We start from the raw sequence: 17,367 nt of genomic DNA on the forward strand, positions 1-17,367 counted from the left end.
CCCAAAGATGCTTTTCTAACTCTCAGCTGAAACATTCCAGCTTTCCTACCTTCAGCAGCAACACAGAGTTCCATTACAGTAAGCATAGAGACAATGTTAATAAGAAAACAGCAGAAAAAAGTGATAACAAACTATGTTGCCAATGGAAGAGAGTTAGAACAGAGATCTTAGATGACATGAGCTGGTATGTGCACAATGGTCACTCGGGCTTTTCCACAAGCTGAGGGTATAAGAAACACCTTCAAAGGAATCATTACATGGAACATGGGGGCAGAAAGTAATCTTTACAAGGATGAAAATTTCTTATGTGCATTGTATGAAAACGTTAATTACCTCTACCCTGTTAGAGCATTCACATAATGGAAACTGTAGAAAATAAAAATCTTTATTTCCCCTATATCTGTGGTAATAATATTCATTCATGGAAGATCTGGGTTCTACTTCCTATGGGAGGAAATAATTAGAAAGGTTTTTAGATTATTTAAATTTCCCTGTGATTTCCAAATGAACCCACCATCATCAAGTCTTAAAATTACAGAAATTTGTGAAAAACATGGAAAGTTTTATTTTCAAGTTCATTAAATCCAATAGTATTTTGCAAATGGACATTGTAGATTCACCATGACAAAATAATATTATGCTCATAAGAAATTAATCAAATAACAGTTGTCCTAGACTATGACAGAGCAAAGAGTCTCTAAATGATTTTTATGAACAAGAAGGGGAAACCACATATTCTAAAGTGTAAACCAATATGTGCTTTTTGTGGTGATGCTTTGTGCTCTAACAAACAAAGCTTACCTGGAGGTCAGAGGGCAGAGATACTCACTAGTTAACCATAGAGGCCAGGCCATTAAAGGGATACCTTTAATCCCAGCACATGGAAGGAGGAAACAGATATGGTATATGGCTGGGCAAAGAGAGGAATATAAGGGGTTGGAGACAGGAGTTTGCCACATTTTCAGATGAGGAGTTGGTGAGGTAAGAGTTGACTGTGGCTGGTTTCTCCTTTGTGTCTCTGATCTTTCAGCATTTACCTCTATATCTGACTCTGGTTTTTATTATTAAGACCAATTAGAATTCACACTACATACTTGTTCATGAGGAAGCCCATGGTGGAAGTTCAGAACTGCCTATGTTGTGAGGGGCATCTAGTAGTTCTGAGTATCTTCAGCAGTTCTTAGGTGCCACTGCTGTGCCAGATCTCCTCTGTAGGGAGATTTGTGTCTGAGTTTACCCTGAAGTCTCCTCCTATGTCTCTGGCACAGTGAGATATGGTAAATGGTGCAGATTTAAGGAAACTTGTTTATTGATTGTATGCTTACTGATAGTGATGCTGGAGCTGAAGTCCCAATTACAAACAGTGTCTCCAGTAGTCCAAGGTATTGTATCAGCATACTCTAAACACTTCTTGGATGCTGTGAATATGATGACCCAGTCAATATGATGATTGTTGACATAGAATCCAGAGAGTACAGATGAGTAGCAGGGTCTGCAAGGATTTTATGAGGACAAACCTGATTCCTGCAGCTACACCTGGGTCAGTGCACCTGAGGATATTGATTACCACCATTAATCATAAACACAAACTATGGGCCACATGTCCAATCTCCTTTCCTTAAACACTGTGACACTCACTGTAGGGAACAGTCACCAGGCAGAAAATCAGTTTCATGACACACATACTTTGGTGTAGTCTCCTGTGAGAAGGAGATTTGGGCTCCTCAGCCAGGGCTCAGCTTTCAATCTGACATTGGGTGTTATTGTTCTTGGGGAAGTTGCTAGAGGATATAAAAGGTGAGCAGAATGCAGGTCAATTCTACATCTGGTGTTGACTAGAAGAACTAGAGGTACAGATCTCAGGGATATTCTCTTGGCCCCTGCCCTGTTAACTCACTCCCAGACAAATAAGAAATGATGTGGATCCTGCCATCCAGATATTGCTCTATGAACATGAAGATGGCCTTCTCTCCTTCCTTCATTCTCCAGGCTGTGACTTCCTCCCATGACAATTTTTCACTGTTTATTTAGAAGCATGGCCATCATTAGAGAATCCTCACAGCCGAGGACAGTCTTTGAGTCCTGACTGGCCTGGCTGGATGTCCATCTACTTCTTTATCTCTGGAAATCTCATATTTGAGTCCCTGTTTCTTTATGCATGACCTGTGGGCTGTGGGTGGCCTTAGGTGAACAAGGTCCTAACACTGGAGAGGCAGCTGTGCAGTGCAGGGTTTTAGGGACTCTGACCTCTATGCACACTGTGCCACCTTCTTTGTGATTCTATGAGAGTTTCAGGGATATTTTTACACATTATCTCTCATCTTGAGTTTGTTTCCTAATTGTCATTCAGAACTAGACAAAAACATCACAGAACTGAGTGTCAATCTTGTTACCTGAATGGGGGCCCATGTTCTAAGGCCATTAACTCTTCTGATTTTATTTAGCCCCCTGGATGAGGCACTGTGTTTTATAGTCTGCACTTGGGTTTGGTTTCCAAACTCATAAAACTCTGTAGGGGGAGATCACCAATCACAGATCAAATACTAATGGTGCATGTCCAGGTGTATCTGCACACACAGCTTATAGTTCTTTTCTATATCACAGATAGATTCTTCACTGACACATTTAAAAATGGTAACTATCAGTATAAAAACATGACTATTTGTTTAATAATCTGTTTTTAGTCACAGTGCAAATTTATTCACTTTTTGTACAAAATATCCCAATATTGGGAGTGAGTAACCCCCTTAAATCAGAGTCCTCAGACATCAGGCATGCACAGTTGACCTCAGGAAATACCTGCCCTGCGTTGCAGGGTGGGTAATACACCTGCAGTGATGTGTGAAGCGCATTCACTCTATGACATATCCTTAGGCATAACAGCAACTGCTTTGTGTCAATAATCTTAGAAGTGCTCTGACATACAGAAGTATTTGAGGATGGATGGTATGGAGATTCTGTGATTCCAATGTCAGCTGAGTATCAAAAAGATGTTTTGATTAAAAAAAATATTTGTAAGACCAGAGAGATTTCTCATCTGGTAAAAGCTAGATTCACAACCAAAAGGGACAAGAAATATTACCACATACATCATCTTAAGAGTAACAATGAGAAGTAAACAAATGTGACTTTATAAAAACAGTTTTTCATGATCAGAGAGAGATATAACCCCAAAGCCTCTCTGTTCTTAGGAACTGAACCAAAAACAGAGAAATCCAGTTGTTTTTCTTTCCAGCTCTGACGCCTTAGAGTTCCTGGGTTTGGTTAGAGCTGAGCGCCCCCTGCTGGTCCAGAGCTCCACTGCAGGGAGGTTTGTGTCTGGGCTCATGCTGAAGTCTCCTCACTGTGTCTCTTGCACAGTAATATGTGGCTGTGTCCTCAGTGGTCACAGAGTTCAGCTGCAGGAAGAACTGGTTCTTGGATGTTTCTCTAGTGATGGAGATGCGGCTCTTGAGGGATGGGTTGTAGCCGGTGCTACCAGCACTATTTATGTACCCCATCCACTCCAGCTTCTTCCCTGGGGACTGCCTGATCCAGTGCCAGGCATAACCACTGGTGGTGATGGAGAAACCAGTGACAGAGCAGGTGAGGGACAGTGATTGAGAGGGCTTCACCAGGCCAGGCCCTGACTCCTGAAGCTGTACCTGGGACAGGATACCTTCAGACAAGAAGAGACAATTCTGTCAATCACAGGTTGTCACAACCCCTCATGGACACATGTATGAAATGGTAACACTCACCAGGAAGGGCAGTCACCAGACACAGAAGACCCAACAGTGTCATCTTCTAGGCTACACCTACTTTTCCTCAGAGGTCAGCCTCCTGTGAGAGAGATGTGAGCTCCCACAATCCAGGAGGGGATTTAACTTAGAGCTAGAAGGTACATTTGCATATGGGGAGTCAGCCTCTTCTTTAGAAATGGGGAAGGTGGATACTACTGCATTTGCCTATTACAATATGTCCATCACTGTATCTGACTTCCTGTAGTGTGAGTCTGAAATAAGAGAGCATGAGGACTACAGGGATCCCAGGAAACACACCTTGGGAAGACCAACCTCTACTTCTAGCACAACCTCTTCACTTACATTCTTTTCCTCCTACACTTTTCACAGTCTTAGTTCATGTCAACCTTCTTTTCACACTTGGTTCCTGAGCTCCTGCTTTCTTATTAGTAAGCCCACACTGCTCCTTCTCTTTTTTTTCTTCCTTTTCCCACACATGTGATGGTTTGCATCTTTCATGGAAATTTGGCACACTGTCATATTGTTGTTACCCAGGGTCCACATCTACTTCTTGCTCCATCCAGGCTGTGGGATGCTGAGAGAAGCAGCTGGGAGCGCTGCACACCATGAACCTTACTCAGGGACCCCATTCATTCTTTATCCTGTCCTGGCTCAAGCCCACCCAGGTTAGACATGGACAGAACCATGGGAGCAAGTGTGTGATAGCCAAACCACAGAGACTAAGGATTTAAATAAATAGGACCTTTTCTGCCTCCGGCCTTTGTACAGACTTAGGCACCTCTTGGAGTTTGTAACATGTGTCAGGTTTTGGGCATAATATGAGTCCTTCCTCTTTCCTCATCGCCTAGTATGTTTTACCTATGGTCAAGTATTTTTTCATGGAATATAGATTTTTTTCTCATATAATATCTCATGAATATAGTTTCTCCTCTCTCTTCATCTCTCAAATCCTTCTCTCCTCTCCTTCCCTGCAGGTAAACCATCTCCTTGACTCTTTTAAGAATACAAACAGGCTTCTTATGAATAATAATAAAATAAAGTAAAATGAGGGCAATCAAAAATGGACACATCAGAGCAGGTCAAAATAAACAACCAGAAGGATAGGAGCCCAAGAAAAGACAGAAGAGAGGTGCAGATGCTGAGACCTCCTGATGCACTCACTCTGGAATTGGATAAAAACACAAAAATAGTAGCCATACTATGTATGCAACTGAACATAATGTCTTGGATAAAACAAGAGATAATTAAATAAACAAATAAATAAAATGATAAAAACCATGTGATGTTAAAAGAAATGGAACCTCCAAAAATGCATTTTAATTTGATTTCTATGACCATCTACTTTTAGACATGCAGCATATGCTTAAGAGTGGTTGGTTTCCAGTCCCTTGTTGGCTCCACAGCCATTGATCCAACTTTCATGAGTTCCCTCTAGTTTGCTTTGGTTGTCCCAGCATATTTCTCCATCATGATCGTGATGAACTTGCTCATAGAATCCCCCTTCTCTCTTTGACTGGACTCCTGGAGCTCTGTCTGGTGATTGGCTGTGGATCTCTGCATCTACTTCCATCAGTCACTGGAGAAAAGCTCTGTGATGACAGTTAGGGTATTCACCGGTCTGATCTCTGGGGCAAGCAAGTTCAGTTCAGGCACCCTCTCCACTATTGCTAGTAGCTCAGGCTGGGGTCATCCTTGGGGATTCCTGGTAAATTCCCTAGCACTGGGTTTCTCTCTGTCCCCATGATGTCTCTGTCTATCATGGGATCTGTTTCATTGTTTTTCCCCCTCCCTCCCTGTTCTAGGCCCTTTGCATAGTGAGAGAGTTGTGCAGCTTGATCTGCTTGGGAGTACCCCTGGAGATAGTATCAGAATCCATCTGATCTCTGGTGCATGAGTGGGGGCTTATGGAGCCCACTACCTATGATGGGACACCTCTTGCAGCCTTTGAGGCAGGGGAAAGGGCTTGATTTGCCTCTACTGGATGTGCGTCCCCATGGGAGGCCTTGCCTTCTAATGGATGGGACAGGGGGTGGGCTGAGAGCAGGAGGCTAGGGGGAGCGGGGGGAGGGAGGGAAAAGGGGGATGTTTGGTTGGTGTGCAAAAAGAATGAAAAAAATTCTTAATAAAAATAAGGGAAAAAAAGAAAAGAATGTTTGGTTTTCTCAATGAGACTCCCTTAGAGGAAACTATTTCATTTGCAAATGGTCATCAATTGGAGATAGCTTCTGGGTTAGGGTTGGGCATGTGGGTCCAATTCTTTCAGCTCTAGGACCCCATCTGGTGCACCATGAAGGCTTTGCAATTGCTGCCTCAGTATCATATGTGCAACTATCCTGTTTCTTAGGGGACCTTATTTCCTTGGTGCTTCTATCACCTCTTGCTTTTACACTATTTTCACCTCTTCTTCAGTGTTCCATGAGCACTGAGGGGATTTGAAGAACATATCTCAAACAGTCCTGAGTGTCAAAAGTCTCTCACTCTCAGAATATTGTCTTACTGTGGGTATCTGTATATGTTCCCATCTGCTGCAGTAGGAAGCTTCTCTTATAATGGCTGAGCAAGGAACTGATCTTTGAGTGTAGCAGAATGTGATTGTGAGTGTTTTGTTATAATCTTCTTTTTATAGAACTGTAGTACTTATTTTCATCCTAGGTTCCTGTTCTGTCTAGTTTCAGAGTCTTTGCCATTCAAGTACTGTAGAATATGGGTTCTATTTCTTGAAGGCATCTTATGTCAAATCAGATATTGTTGGTTACTTCCACAAGCTTTTTTCCACCATTGACCTAGCATATCTTGCAGGCCAGATACTATTTTAATTTAAAGGAGTTGTAGCTTATGTTGGTGTTACATCTCTCCTTTAGAATCTTCTACTCTATTAGGTTACCATACTGACTCTCAAGTGGCCCTAACTTTTAGCTCTCTTTCCCCTTATTCTCTTTTTTCTCCCCTGTCCTCATACTCTCCATTTGATCCTCCCTTCCAGACACCACCAATGCATCCAAAACAGTCTATATTATTTCCTTTTCCTACAGGAGATCTATCCTCTCTCTTGCCCTCAATCCCTTAAGAATTAAAGCACTTTTATGTGAATTCAGGTTTTCAATTCTGGCCCTGGATAATTTATTATTGACTGGAGGCTCAAGAATTAAAGCAGAAAGTTGATGGAGACCATATCCCTTAAAGGCACACAAAACATATGTTCACAGACTGGGGTCTTCACTTTGATTAGCAATTAGAAATATTAAAACAACGGTTTTTTTGGAATATAATTGAATCTTCTGTGTGCTTATTGAATGTGCAATGATAGACCTAACAAGATTAGAAAAAAGGAGCATTAACCTAAATGTTTATACAAATAGTGTTAATCCCAATGGCAAGAGCATGACTATGACCACTACCACAGTTTGAGCCAAATCAAGGTTGCTTTTCATAGGGATGTACCCAAAAGTTGGCCAATGAGTGCCTCCTAATTCAGGTTAAAGAGAATAGCCATGAATCCACCCCTTGGACCTCTTTTAGGTAGTATTATCATGAGTAGTTTTATAGAAAGAAGACAATGGGGCAATAAGGAAAATGAAATAAATAAATAAATAAATAAATAAATAAATAAATAAAGAAAGAAAGAAAGAAAGAAAGAAAGAAAGAAAGAAAGAAACATGTGGCCACCCACCATGTGATTATTAGGGTTCAGGGTGCAACATTGAGGGTCAGGGTATTCTCAAAAACAAATCAAGTTCATGGGTTGGTGAAGGTCAGATTCCAAGAAACAGAGAGCAACTCAAATCTCACAGTTAATAAAAACTTATTTTTTTTTTTATTTTTCAAGACAGGGTTTTTCTGTGTAGCTTTGCACCTTTCTTGGAACTCACTTGGTAGCCCAGGCTGGCCTTGAACTCACAGAGATCCACCTGGCTCTGCCTCCCAAGTGCTGGGATTAAAGGCTTGCACCACCACTGCCCGGCCAAAACTTATTTTTAAAAATGCAGCATAATGGATACTGTCTATAAATGGAGTCAGGCAGGTTCCTCCATATAATGAAGAAAGGCTTCAACCACATCTTTATTGTCCATTCATCAGCTGATGGGACTCTAGGCTGATTCCAGCTCTTAGATGCTGTGAAGATGGCAACACTGCATACAAATGATCTGGTATCTTACAGTAGAGATTCCTTAGGTGTCTGCCCAGGAGTGATGTATCTAGGACACATGACATTTCTATTTTTAGATTTTGGAGGAAATTACAGACAAAATTTCATACGAAATGCAACAGGATATATTCTCACCAACCGTATATTATGTCTACTCTTTCTCCAATTAGTCATTTACATTTTATTGGTGAAATTATTAAGGCCACTCCACGTAGTAAAAAGGGAGGTTTATTTATTGGCATAACTTACAAAAGAAGGGAGGGTAGGTTGCAGGATCTGGGGAAGACATAGGGCAGTCCAGTTGTGTTCTCTGGAGAACTCTGCACGGTCTACCTCTAGCGTCCAGGGTCCAGGAACCAAGAGCGGTCAGTACATCTGGATCTCGGCTCTTCATGGCCCTCTCTTGGCCCTGCATTTTAGGTGAGACAGTTACTGAAGCCTCAATGGGGGTTGGAACTTCCAGATCAAAGCTGAAATGGCTACCCACTTCACATTTGATGTCATTTTTTCTTTTTTCTTTCCTTTTTCTTTATTAAGAAATTTTCTACTCAATCCACATGCTATCCACAGATACCCCCTCCTCCCTCCTCCCATCCCCCAGCCCTCTTTCCCTAGGCACCCCACATTCCCACATCCCCCAAATCGAGGTCTCCCATGGGGAGTCAGCAGAGCCCGGCACAATGAGCCTAGGCAGGTCCAAGCCCCTTCCCATTGCACCAAGGCTGTGCAAGGTGTCACACCGCAGGCACCAGATTCCTGAAGCCTGCCCATATACCAAGGACAGATCCTGATCACCCTGCCTGGGTGCCCCTCAAACAATTCGAGCCCAGCAACCATCTTACATGTACAGAGGGCCTAGTCCATTTCCATGGGGGCTCCACAGCCACCAGTCCACAGTTCCTGGGCTTCCACTAGAGTGGCCAGTCATCTCTGCACATCTTCCCTTCATGAACTCGATGTCCCTGGCCTGCAGTATCTCTCCTCTCTCTCATCAATTGGATTCCTGGAGCTCAGCCTGGTGCCTGGAAACAACCGAGATATCCCTCATCTGAAGAATGGATAAAGAAAATATGGCACATATACACAATGGAGTACTACTGAGCAGTAAAGAACAAGGATATCATGAAATTTGCAGGCAAATGGATGGATCTAGAAAATATCATCTTGAGTGAGGTAACCCAAACTAAGAAGGACAAACATAGTATGTACTCACTCATAAGTGGATACTAAATGGGAGGGAAGGGATGGCCAGACTGCAACCCACAACTCCGGAGAGGCTAGCTAACAGGAAAAGACCCTAGGAGGGACACATGGATGACCCTGTGAAGGAGAAGTGGATGAGATCTTCATGAGTGGACTGGGTGTGTGGAGGGTGGCAAAGGGCAAGGAGTGGGGGATGAGAACATAGGAAAATGGGAGGGTCGAGCTGGAACAGGGACAGGGTTGGAGGGCAGGGGGGGAGATACCATGATAGATGAGGACATGGGAATAGGGGGAGGCAGGGTGCTGGGGAGGCTCTCAGGAATCCACAAGGTTGACCACACCTTGGACTGCTGGCAGTGGTCCAGAGGGTGCCTGGCCTTGTCTATTCTGATGAACAGCCTAGCAATTAACCTAGCTGTCATCATAGAGCCTTTGTCCCGTGACAGATGGTGGCAGATACAGAGATCCACGGCCAGGCACCAGGATGAGCTCCATAAAACTCTTTATTAGTGATTTGTGTAATGTTTGTGTTTCCATCACATGAAAAAATTAATAACTATGAAGTTCCTCAAAGCACCGCTGCTGTCTGTATGTAGAATGAATTCATTCTTGGCCTTCCAAAGGATTAGGAGAGAACTTTGTAGGTTATACCAACAAATCAGGGAAGAACCCCATTTCTGTGTTTGTATTGGGTTTCACCTTCTACTATGCTTGGGAGGCTCTCTCTGTCTTTTGGGTACATGATACATTAGCATAACTGTCAGCTCAGGATTGTCTGCTGCAGCACTTTGCACTACTGTTTTGTCCCTCCGAGGGTCAGAGCAGCAGGGAAGCAGAGTGAGGAAGGTCACAGTGATTGAGGTTGGGATTGGAACCTGCCTGATCATTGTCTGCTCCTTTATATTGTCAGATCAGTAAAATTCTGACAAGGTGTGGAACTTGGAAATGGATGCTTTCCCACTCAGTTCCTATGATATCTTCCAATGGGCTGCTTCTGCCATTACCTTAAGGCCACAAGGATAAGCTCTTGGTGACATCAAAAGCCTGCTGTGATAGGCTTGTAACTCTCCTGCCTGCACCTCCATCACTTACCATGGTGCTTATGAGCTGCTCCCTCCCACAAGAGAAATGGGTAAATGTTAAAATGAGCAAAGAGAAAGAAGGTTCTCTCCAGGAGCGAGACACCAGCACTCACAGGAAATCCTCCATCTTCACAGTGCTCTAGCTCCCTAAGGATGAGAGTTCCTATAAATGTCCATATGGGAGCTGTGTACAGTTCACAGAAAAATGAGATTATTTGCTGATGTGTCATTAAAATTCCAGGAAACAGTTTTAGCCAAAGAACTTTATATGCAAATTTTACTGATGTACACATGAGTGTCTTATTTATCTATGTTTGGAAGATCTTTCCTGTGTTTATTGATTTCCTTAATTTCAGCAGCAAAGATGCCATTTTAACTTGGTACTGAAAGATTTATAGACATTCACCTGAAATTTCTAGCAAATCTTGAGACCCATATTGCCCATGTGGACAGTTTGTAGCCCTTGGATAGAAGAAAGTATTATTTATTGTCCTGGGGTCATTGCTTATTTGGTAGGGTATTATTTTGCAAGCCTGAAGCCCATGTTCATTCCCAACACCTGATAAGTCAGATATTAGAGCAGAAGGATCATAAGTTTGAGTTGTGATTTGTGTATTTGAAACTTTCAAAAAGAATGAAGAAGAAAGAAGAAATTAAAATTTACTTAGTATGAAGTTATGGTCTTGCATAGAAATGTAAGTTTTCAGCCTTACACTTCTATACTCCTTATGTGTAAACTTGTTTTTGTCTTTCCATAGATTAATAAATGATTTCATATGAAATTAAGATAAGAAATATTAAAATATAATAATTCAAGAAAGGGTATATAAGGTTTAGTGAATAATGAGCGTCACATTAAATTGAAGTCACAAAATGTGACTGAGCCCATAATTCACTGGTGTGCCATTTCAGCCTAATGCTCTAAGATTGATTCTCAAAAATAGAAGTGATACTATAAAAAGATAAACGATATCTGAGATTATACTTTAAAAATGACAAAGCACATTTTGAAGACCTCTGTTTATTTATTTCCTCCAGGGCTTACCTTTCTCACCTACCATAGAGACCTGCTGCTCTCCATCACAAACGTATTCCCAGCTCTTTTGTGACCTCCCTAAAACACCCAGTAGGACTATTTCTTTCTATGCCATATCCTTCTGCACTCTGGATCCTCAATGACTTGCCTTTCTTTCACAGCTGGCTCGGTCTGCTCTTTCTTACAGCAAAGATCCACCTGGACCTTGAGAGACTTGCCTGTGCTGTACCACCAGTTCACCCAGCTCCTTCCTCTCCCACAGTTAACTGTCTTCCTCTGATGTTTCTCCACATGCAACCATGTTGTCTTTGCTCTTTCCCACATCTTAGGCAGGGTTTACCATGGTCTTGCTTCTCTGAGCTGCTGGGTAGACATCGTTTTTACTTAGCACATAGGCCTTCTATTCCTCAAGGTTCTGGTGTCTAAGTGCTGCCAGATTGCCTGGCTTTTTAAAAATCTCTCCTGCCTGTTCCTTCTTTTTTTTTTTTTTTTTTTTTAGTTTTTATTCACAAATAGTATTTATTAGTCAATATCTACTATTTTTCATTATCTTTAATAGAAAATGTTTTCAATCAGAAAAAAACAATATTTTATTGTTTTAATATTTCAGGTAATCTTATTTCAGCATCAATGAGACAGCTCTGTTAGAAATGTCTGTGTTGTACAAGGCTGTGACCTCATCTGGTTCACCATATGAATATGGACAAAAGACCCCACAAAGTTGTCTTCTATTCTTCACACTTCTGTCGTGGCCTAAAAACCCATAGTCACATAAAACACACACACACACACACACACACACACACACACACACCCCAGATTTTTAAAGTAAATGTTACTGTTATTACATTATCTGGTACCTCTATAATACACTTAAAAGGCAATACTGCAAGATATTATGCCAAATGGATAACTGGTGAGGACATGAAGATGCATGTAACTTCAAATAATATATACATATACATAGTACATCAAGTTTTATTATAAAATATTCAGTTGATTGCTGATTAACTTGAATTATCAATTCTCTTCCAGATAGATGAAAATGTTTCTTTGGATACACACATATTAAAAACATTAAACATTAAATATTAAATACATGTGTTTTATACTCTCTATTAAGTATTTTAACATTAATATTGTTTAAATATTTTGAGAAAATAATTATTGGAAGTAAATCATCTACCCTTTGACTTGTACTCAGGAGACTGACACATGAATATCATGAATTCATATAATATCCATGACTGATAACTGACATTCAAGCTATTCTCTCACATTCATTTGTTGATCTGAGAAACTGCTATGAACAAATGTTTGATCCTCAGAGTAAACTAAATAATTTCACATGCAATAAAAGGAAAAACAAAAGAGATAGCAACATATCATTTTCACTCGGAAATAGGATTTATCATTCAATTTCACCTACTGTGCATTATCTTTCAAGGAAAATATGTTTACAATCTGAAAAGATGGTATTTTATAGATTTAATATTACAACTAATTTTATTTGAGCATCAAGGAGACAGCTGTGGTGGAAATGTCTTTCATCTGCAAGTCTGTAATGTTATGTTGATCACCATATGAAGTTGGACAAAAGTAGACACCACAAAATAAATCTCACTGCTATTACATTACCTAGCATTTCTGGATAATTCCCTTAGAAGACAATACTTTGTGATGAATTGCCAAATGCATAACAGATAAGGACATGAAGATACATGAGACTTTAAATAATGTATACATATTCATAGCACATTTATTTTATTGTGAAATATACAGTTGATTACGAAGAGATGTAAATTATTACATCTCTTCCAGATAGATGAAAGTGTTTCTTTGGATACATACATGAAGTATTTAATGATTTGTATATTCTCTATTAAGTATTTTAAAATTAACATCATTAAAATGTTTTTGTAAGTAAATAGGTTGCAACAACTCTGAGTTTGGTCCCAGATTTTGGCACCAAAATATGAGTTTTGCAAATCTGAGGAAAGGCATGCTGACTACCTGAGAGTCAGAAAACACCTTGAGCCTCTTAGCACAGCTCTGATAGCTGCAAATGCAATAAGACAGTTCAGTCCTAGAGGGCAAGGTATCAAAGACACCTCAAGCTGCTCAAAACAACAACTCTGCCCTGTAGGTGTCTCGGACACCTGGAGCTTTTTAGTCCAAACCTAGAGGGAATATTTTCTGACTTCTCAGGAAAGACAGGCCTGGGAATGCTTCAGCAGGGAAGGGTATCCTGACTCTTCTGAAAATATCCTGACTCTTCAGGCTATACCTGGTGTGATGGGTCATGGTCTCCCTGTAGGATATAGCAATCCTGCTCCTCTCCCAGAGAGCCACTATAGCTAAGCTTTGCTCAGCACCCATTTAAGGGGGCTTCCTAATAAAGCCCTGCTTTTCTGGCCAAAGAAATTACAAAAATGTAGCAATTTCCTCTGGCTCAGGAGAAAAGTGTTATGTTTCAGCTTTTTTTGCTCTGTCTACTCAGCAAGGACCTTCTGTTCAGCTCCCCCCTTGCTCAATCCACTTGAGCCATCTCAGTAAGGTTCTTTTGTTCAGCTCCTCCTTGCTCAATCCACTATGGGATATCTCAACAAGGATCTTCTATTCAGGTCCACCTTGTTCAATCCAACTTGGGACATCCCAATAAAGTTCTTCTGTGCACCGGTGAATGCAGGACTTCACACCCAAAACACTTTTAGATTATTGATTGGGAAGGAGGAGTCCAGGAGAGTAGCTGCTTCTACCAGGGTGGAGACGACAACTTTCAATTGACGAGGTAGGGCAGTTTATATAGGATGTTTTGGAGATGGAATCAACCAATCAGGTTTTTTTTTCTGCCCAGCAATTGGCCAGTTTTATGGCCTAGGACAGAGATGGTCCTGATTACAGAGACAAATTGTTTTTCTTTCACTGGCTTTTTCTTGGCTTTTTGACACTACCTTCAAGGGAAGGGCATATTTCTTTCACTGACTCTGATTCTAGGGACCAAGAGTGTTATTTTGTCACCAGTTTCAGAGTCAGGGCGTGTTTCCTTGGTTCATTTCTCTGGCTCAGGTCCAAAACATAAGTTGTGTTTCTTTTCCTGATTCTGGGCCCTAGGGACAGGATTCTATTATCCTGTTTTGTGGTTGATTAATTTCACAAGTCAGTTGGCCAGGGGCAGAGATGGCACTAATTTGAGCCAAAGTGGTTTTTTTTTAACTGGCCTTGTCTGTGTCATCTTTCCCTAATTCTGGGCCCCAGGGTTACTGTGGTTTTCTTTACCCAGCCCCCTTTCCCTACACTTTTGACAAAACAACAATCAATGAAAGTACATCATCTACTCTTAGACCAAGCCTCTTGCTAACTGTGCTTATACCTTAAATTAACCTATTTCTATTAACCTATAAGTGGCCACATGGCTTGTGACTTACCATTATCTTAATATGTTACTTCTCACAGCGGCTGACAGTGCCTCTCTGCCTCAGCCTTCACTTCCGAGAATTCTCTTGGCTTGTTCCGCCTATACTTCCTGCCAGGCTACTGGCGAATCAGCATTTTATTTATACAGAGTGATATTCACAGCAGAGATAAATTACACACTAAAAGATTTACCGTTATATGGTTGCTCTGTGTTGTGAGTAGGTATTAACACATTGATTATATTCATAGGGTTACTCTCCAGTATGTGTTCTTTAAAATACTTTAAGATGACTGGGCTGTGAAATGGCTTTACCACACTGTTTACATTCATAGGTTTTTTTCTCAATCATGTTTTCTTTCATGAAATTGAAGACCATTGTGATGACAAAGGCTTTAACACATTGATTACAGTTCTATGGTTTCACTCCAGTATGTGAGTTCTTTTATGCCTCTGAAGATGAGAGTGATGAGCAAAGGCTTTACCACACTGATTACATTCATAGGGTTTTTTCTCCAGTATGTGTTCTTTCATGCCTTTGAAGATGACTGGGCCTTGAAAAGGCTTTACCACATTGATTACATTGATAGGGTTTTTCTCCAGTATGTGTTCTTTTATGTCCATGAAGAGAACTGCTATGTGCAAAAGCTTTACCACAATGATTACATTCATAGGGTTTCTCTCCAGTATGTGTTCTTTTATGTGCTTGAAGAACACTTGGCCGTGCAAAGGCTTTACCACACTGATTACATTCATAGGGTTTTTCTCCAGTATGTGTTCTTTCATGCATGTGAAGATGACTGGACTTTGAAAAGCCTTTACCACATTGATTACATTCATAGGGTTTTTCTCCAGTATGTGTTCTTTCATGTCTTTGAAGATGAGAGTGATAAGCAAAGGCTTCACCACAATGATTGCATTTATAGGGTTTTTCTCCAGCATGTGCTCTTTTATGTCCATGAAGATGACTGCTACCTGCAAAAGCTTTACCACATTGATTACATTTATAGGGTTTCTCTCCAGTATGTGTTCTTTTATGTGCTTGAAGATTGTTGGAACATGCAAAGGCTTTACCGCACTGAACACATTCATAGGGTTTTTCTCCAGTATGTGATCTTTTATGTACTTGAAGAACACTTGGCCATGCAAAGGCTTTACCACACTGATTACATTCATAGGGTTTCTCTCCAGTATGTGATCTTTTATGTACTTGAAGATCACTTGGCCATACAAAGGCTTTATCACAGTGATTACATTCATAGGGTTTCTCTCCAGTATGTGTTCTTTTATGTCCATGAAGATGACTGGGTTGTGCAAAGGCTTTACCACATTGATTACATTGATAGGGTTTCTCTCCAGTATGTGTTCTTTTATGTCCATGAAGATGACTGGGTTGTGCAAAGGCTTTACCACATTGATTACATTGATAGGGTTTCTCTCCAGTATGTGTTCTTTTATGTACTTGAAGATGACTGGGCCTTGCACAGGCTTTACCGCACTGAATACATTTATAGGGTTTCTCTCCAGTATGTGTTCTTTTATGTCGATGAAGATGACTGGGCCATTCATAGGCTTTACTGCACTGAATACATTTATAGGGTTTCTCTCCAGTATGTGTTCTTTTATGTACTTGAAGATGACTGGGACATTCAAAGACTTTACTGCAATGAATACGTTCATAAGGTTTCTCTCCAGTATGTGTTCTTTCATGCCTTTGAAGAGTAAAGTGTTGAGCAAAAGCTCTGCCACACTGACTACATTCATCGGGTTTCTCTCCAGTATGTGTTCTTTCATGCAATTGAAGGGCACTGTTATGAGCAAAGGCTTTACCACACTGATTACATTCATAGGGTTTTTCTCCAGTATGTGTTCTTTTATGTCTTTGATGATGACTGGGCTGTGCAAAGGCTTTACCACATTGATTATATTCATAGGGTTTCTCCCCTGTATGTGTTCTTCTATTCAATTGAAGAACTTTCCAATTAGCAAAGGTTTTGCCACATTGATTACATCTATAAGGTTTTTTAACCATGCGTGTTGTTCCATGCCTTTGAAGATGACTGTGTTGTGCAAAGGTTTTACTACATTGATTATATTCATAGGATTTCTTTCCAGTTTGTGTTTTTTCATGCCTTTGAGGATGACTACAACATACAAAGGCTTTACCACACCCCATATATTCACAGGATTTCTCTGTGGTATGAGGTCTTTCATGCCTTCCATGTTTTAGAGGATTTTGACAAGGTTCTTCAACTTCAAGATTTTCCCAATTGTAACCTATAGCTGTGAGGTTCATATAGGTCTCCACCATCACATCTTTGTAGAGATTCCTCTGTGAAGGATCCATCAATGCCCATTCTTCCTGAGTGATGTCGACATGCACATCATTATAGGTCACTGCATTCTTGTCAGGGGTTCCTAGGTCAGCCATGCTCTCTGCTCACCTCCCTGCAGCAGGGCTCACAGCACAGCACACAAAGCCCGCCTGTTCCTTCTTTAAGAGACCAGTACTATTGGATTTTCTCCTAGGACCCAGGGCTATCTAGTATCAGGTTCTGTGCCACCCCTCGCCCCCAGTAGTGTCAGGAACAGGTGTAATCTCATACAAGTATCCTTAATCACAATCAGATATTATGGTTATGTAAAAAAAAGCGTATTCTGCCTTCATGGTACCAAAGTAAAAAGGTAAACAGCAACCCAGCTACAAAGCCTTTGACCTACAATTGTGTCCTGATAGAAAG

At 40.9% G+C, this 17,367-nt stretch overlaps 1 protein-coding gene and 1 gene segment (V, D, J or C); both read right to left on the reverse strand.

Annotated features, from left to right (window-relative positions):
• Positions 1–3,245: 3,245 nt before the first annotated feature.
• On the reverse strand, positions 3,246–3,783 carry LOC102906604 (Ig heavy chain V region 1B43-like). The segment is given in 2 exon segments: positions 3,246–3,658; positions 3,741–3,783. Coding segments are annotated over 2 exon segments (456 nt in total).
• Positions 3,784–14,907: 11,124 nt separating this feature from the next.
• LOC143268508 (uncharacterized) lies at positions 14,908–17,100 on the reverse strand. The gene is given in 2 exon segments (XM_076551555.1): positions 14,908–15,136; positions 15,138–17,100. Coding segments are annotated over 2 exon segments (2,007 nt in total). The 5' UTR covers positions 17,058–17,100; the 3' UTR covers positions 14,908–15,049.
• Positions 17,101–17,367: the final 267 nt, after the last annotated feature.

The sequence above is a fragment of the Peromyscus maniculatus genome, chromosome 14, assembly GCF_049852395.1.
Source record: "Peromyscus maniculatus bairdii isolate BWxNUB_F1_BW_parent chromosome 14, HU_Pman_BW_mat_3.1, whole genome shotgun sequence".
Classification (NCBI taxonomy): Eukaryota; Metazoa; Chordata; class Mammalia; order Rodentia; family Cricetidae; genus Peromyscus; species Peromyscus maniculatus.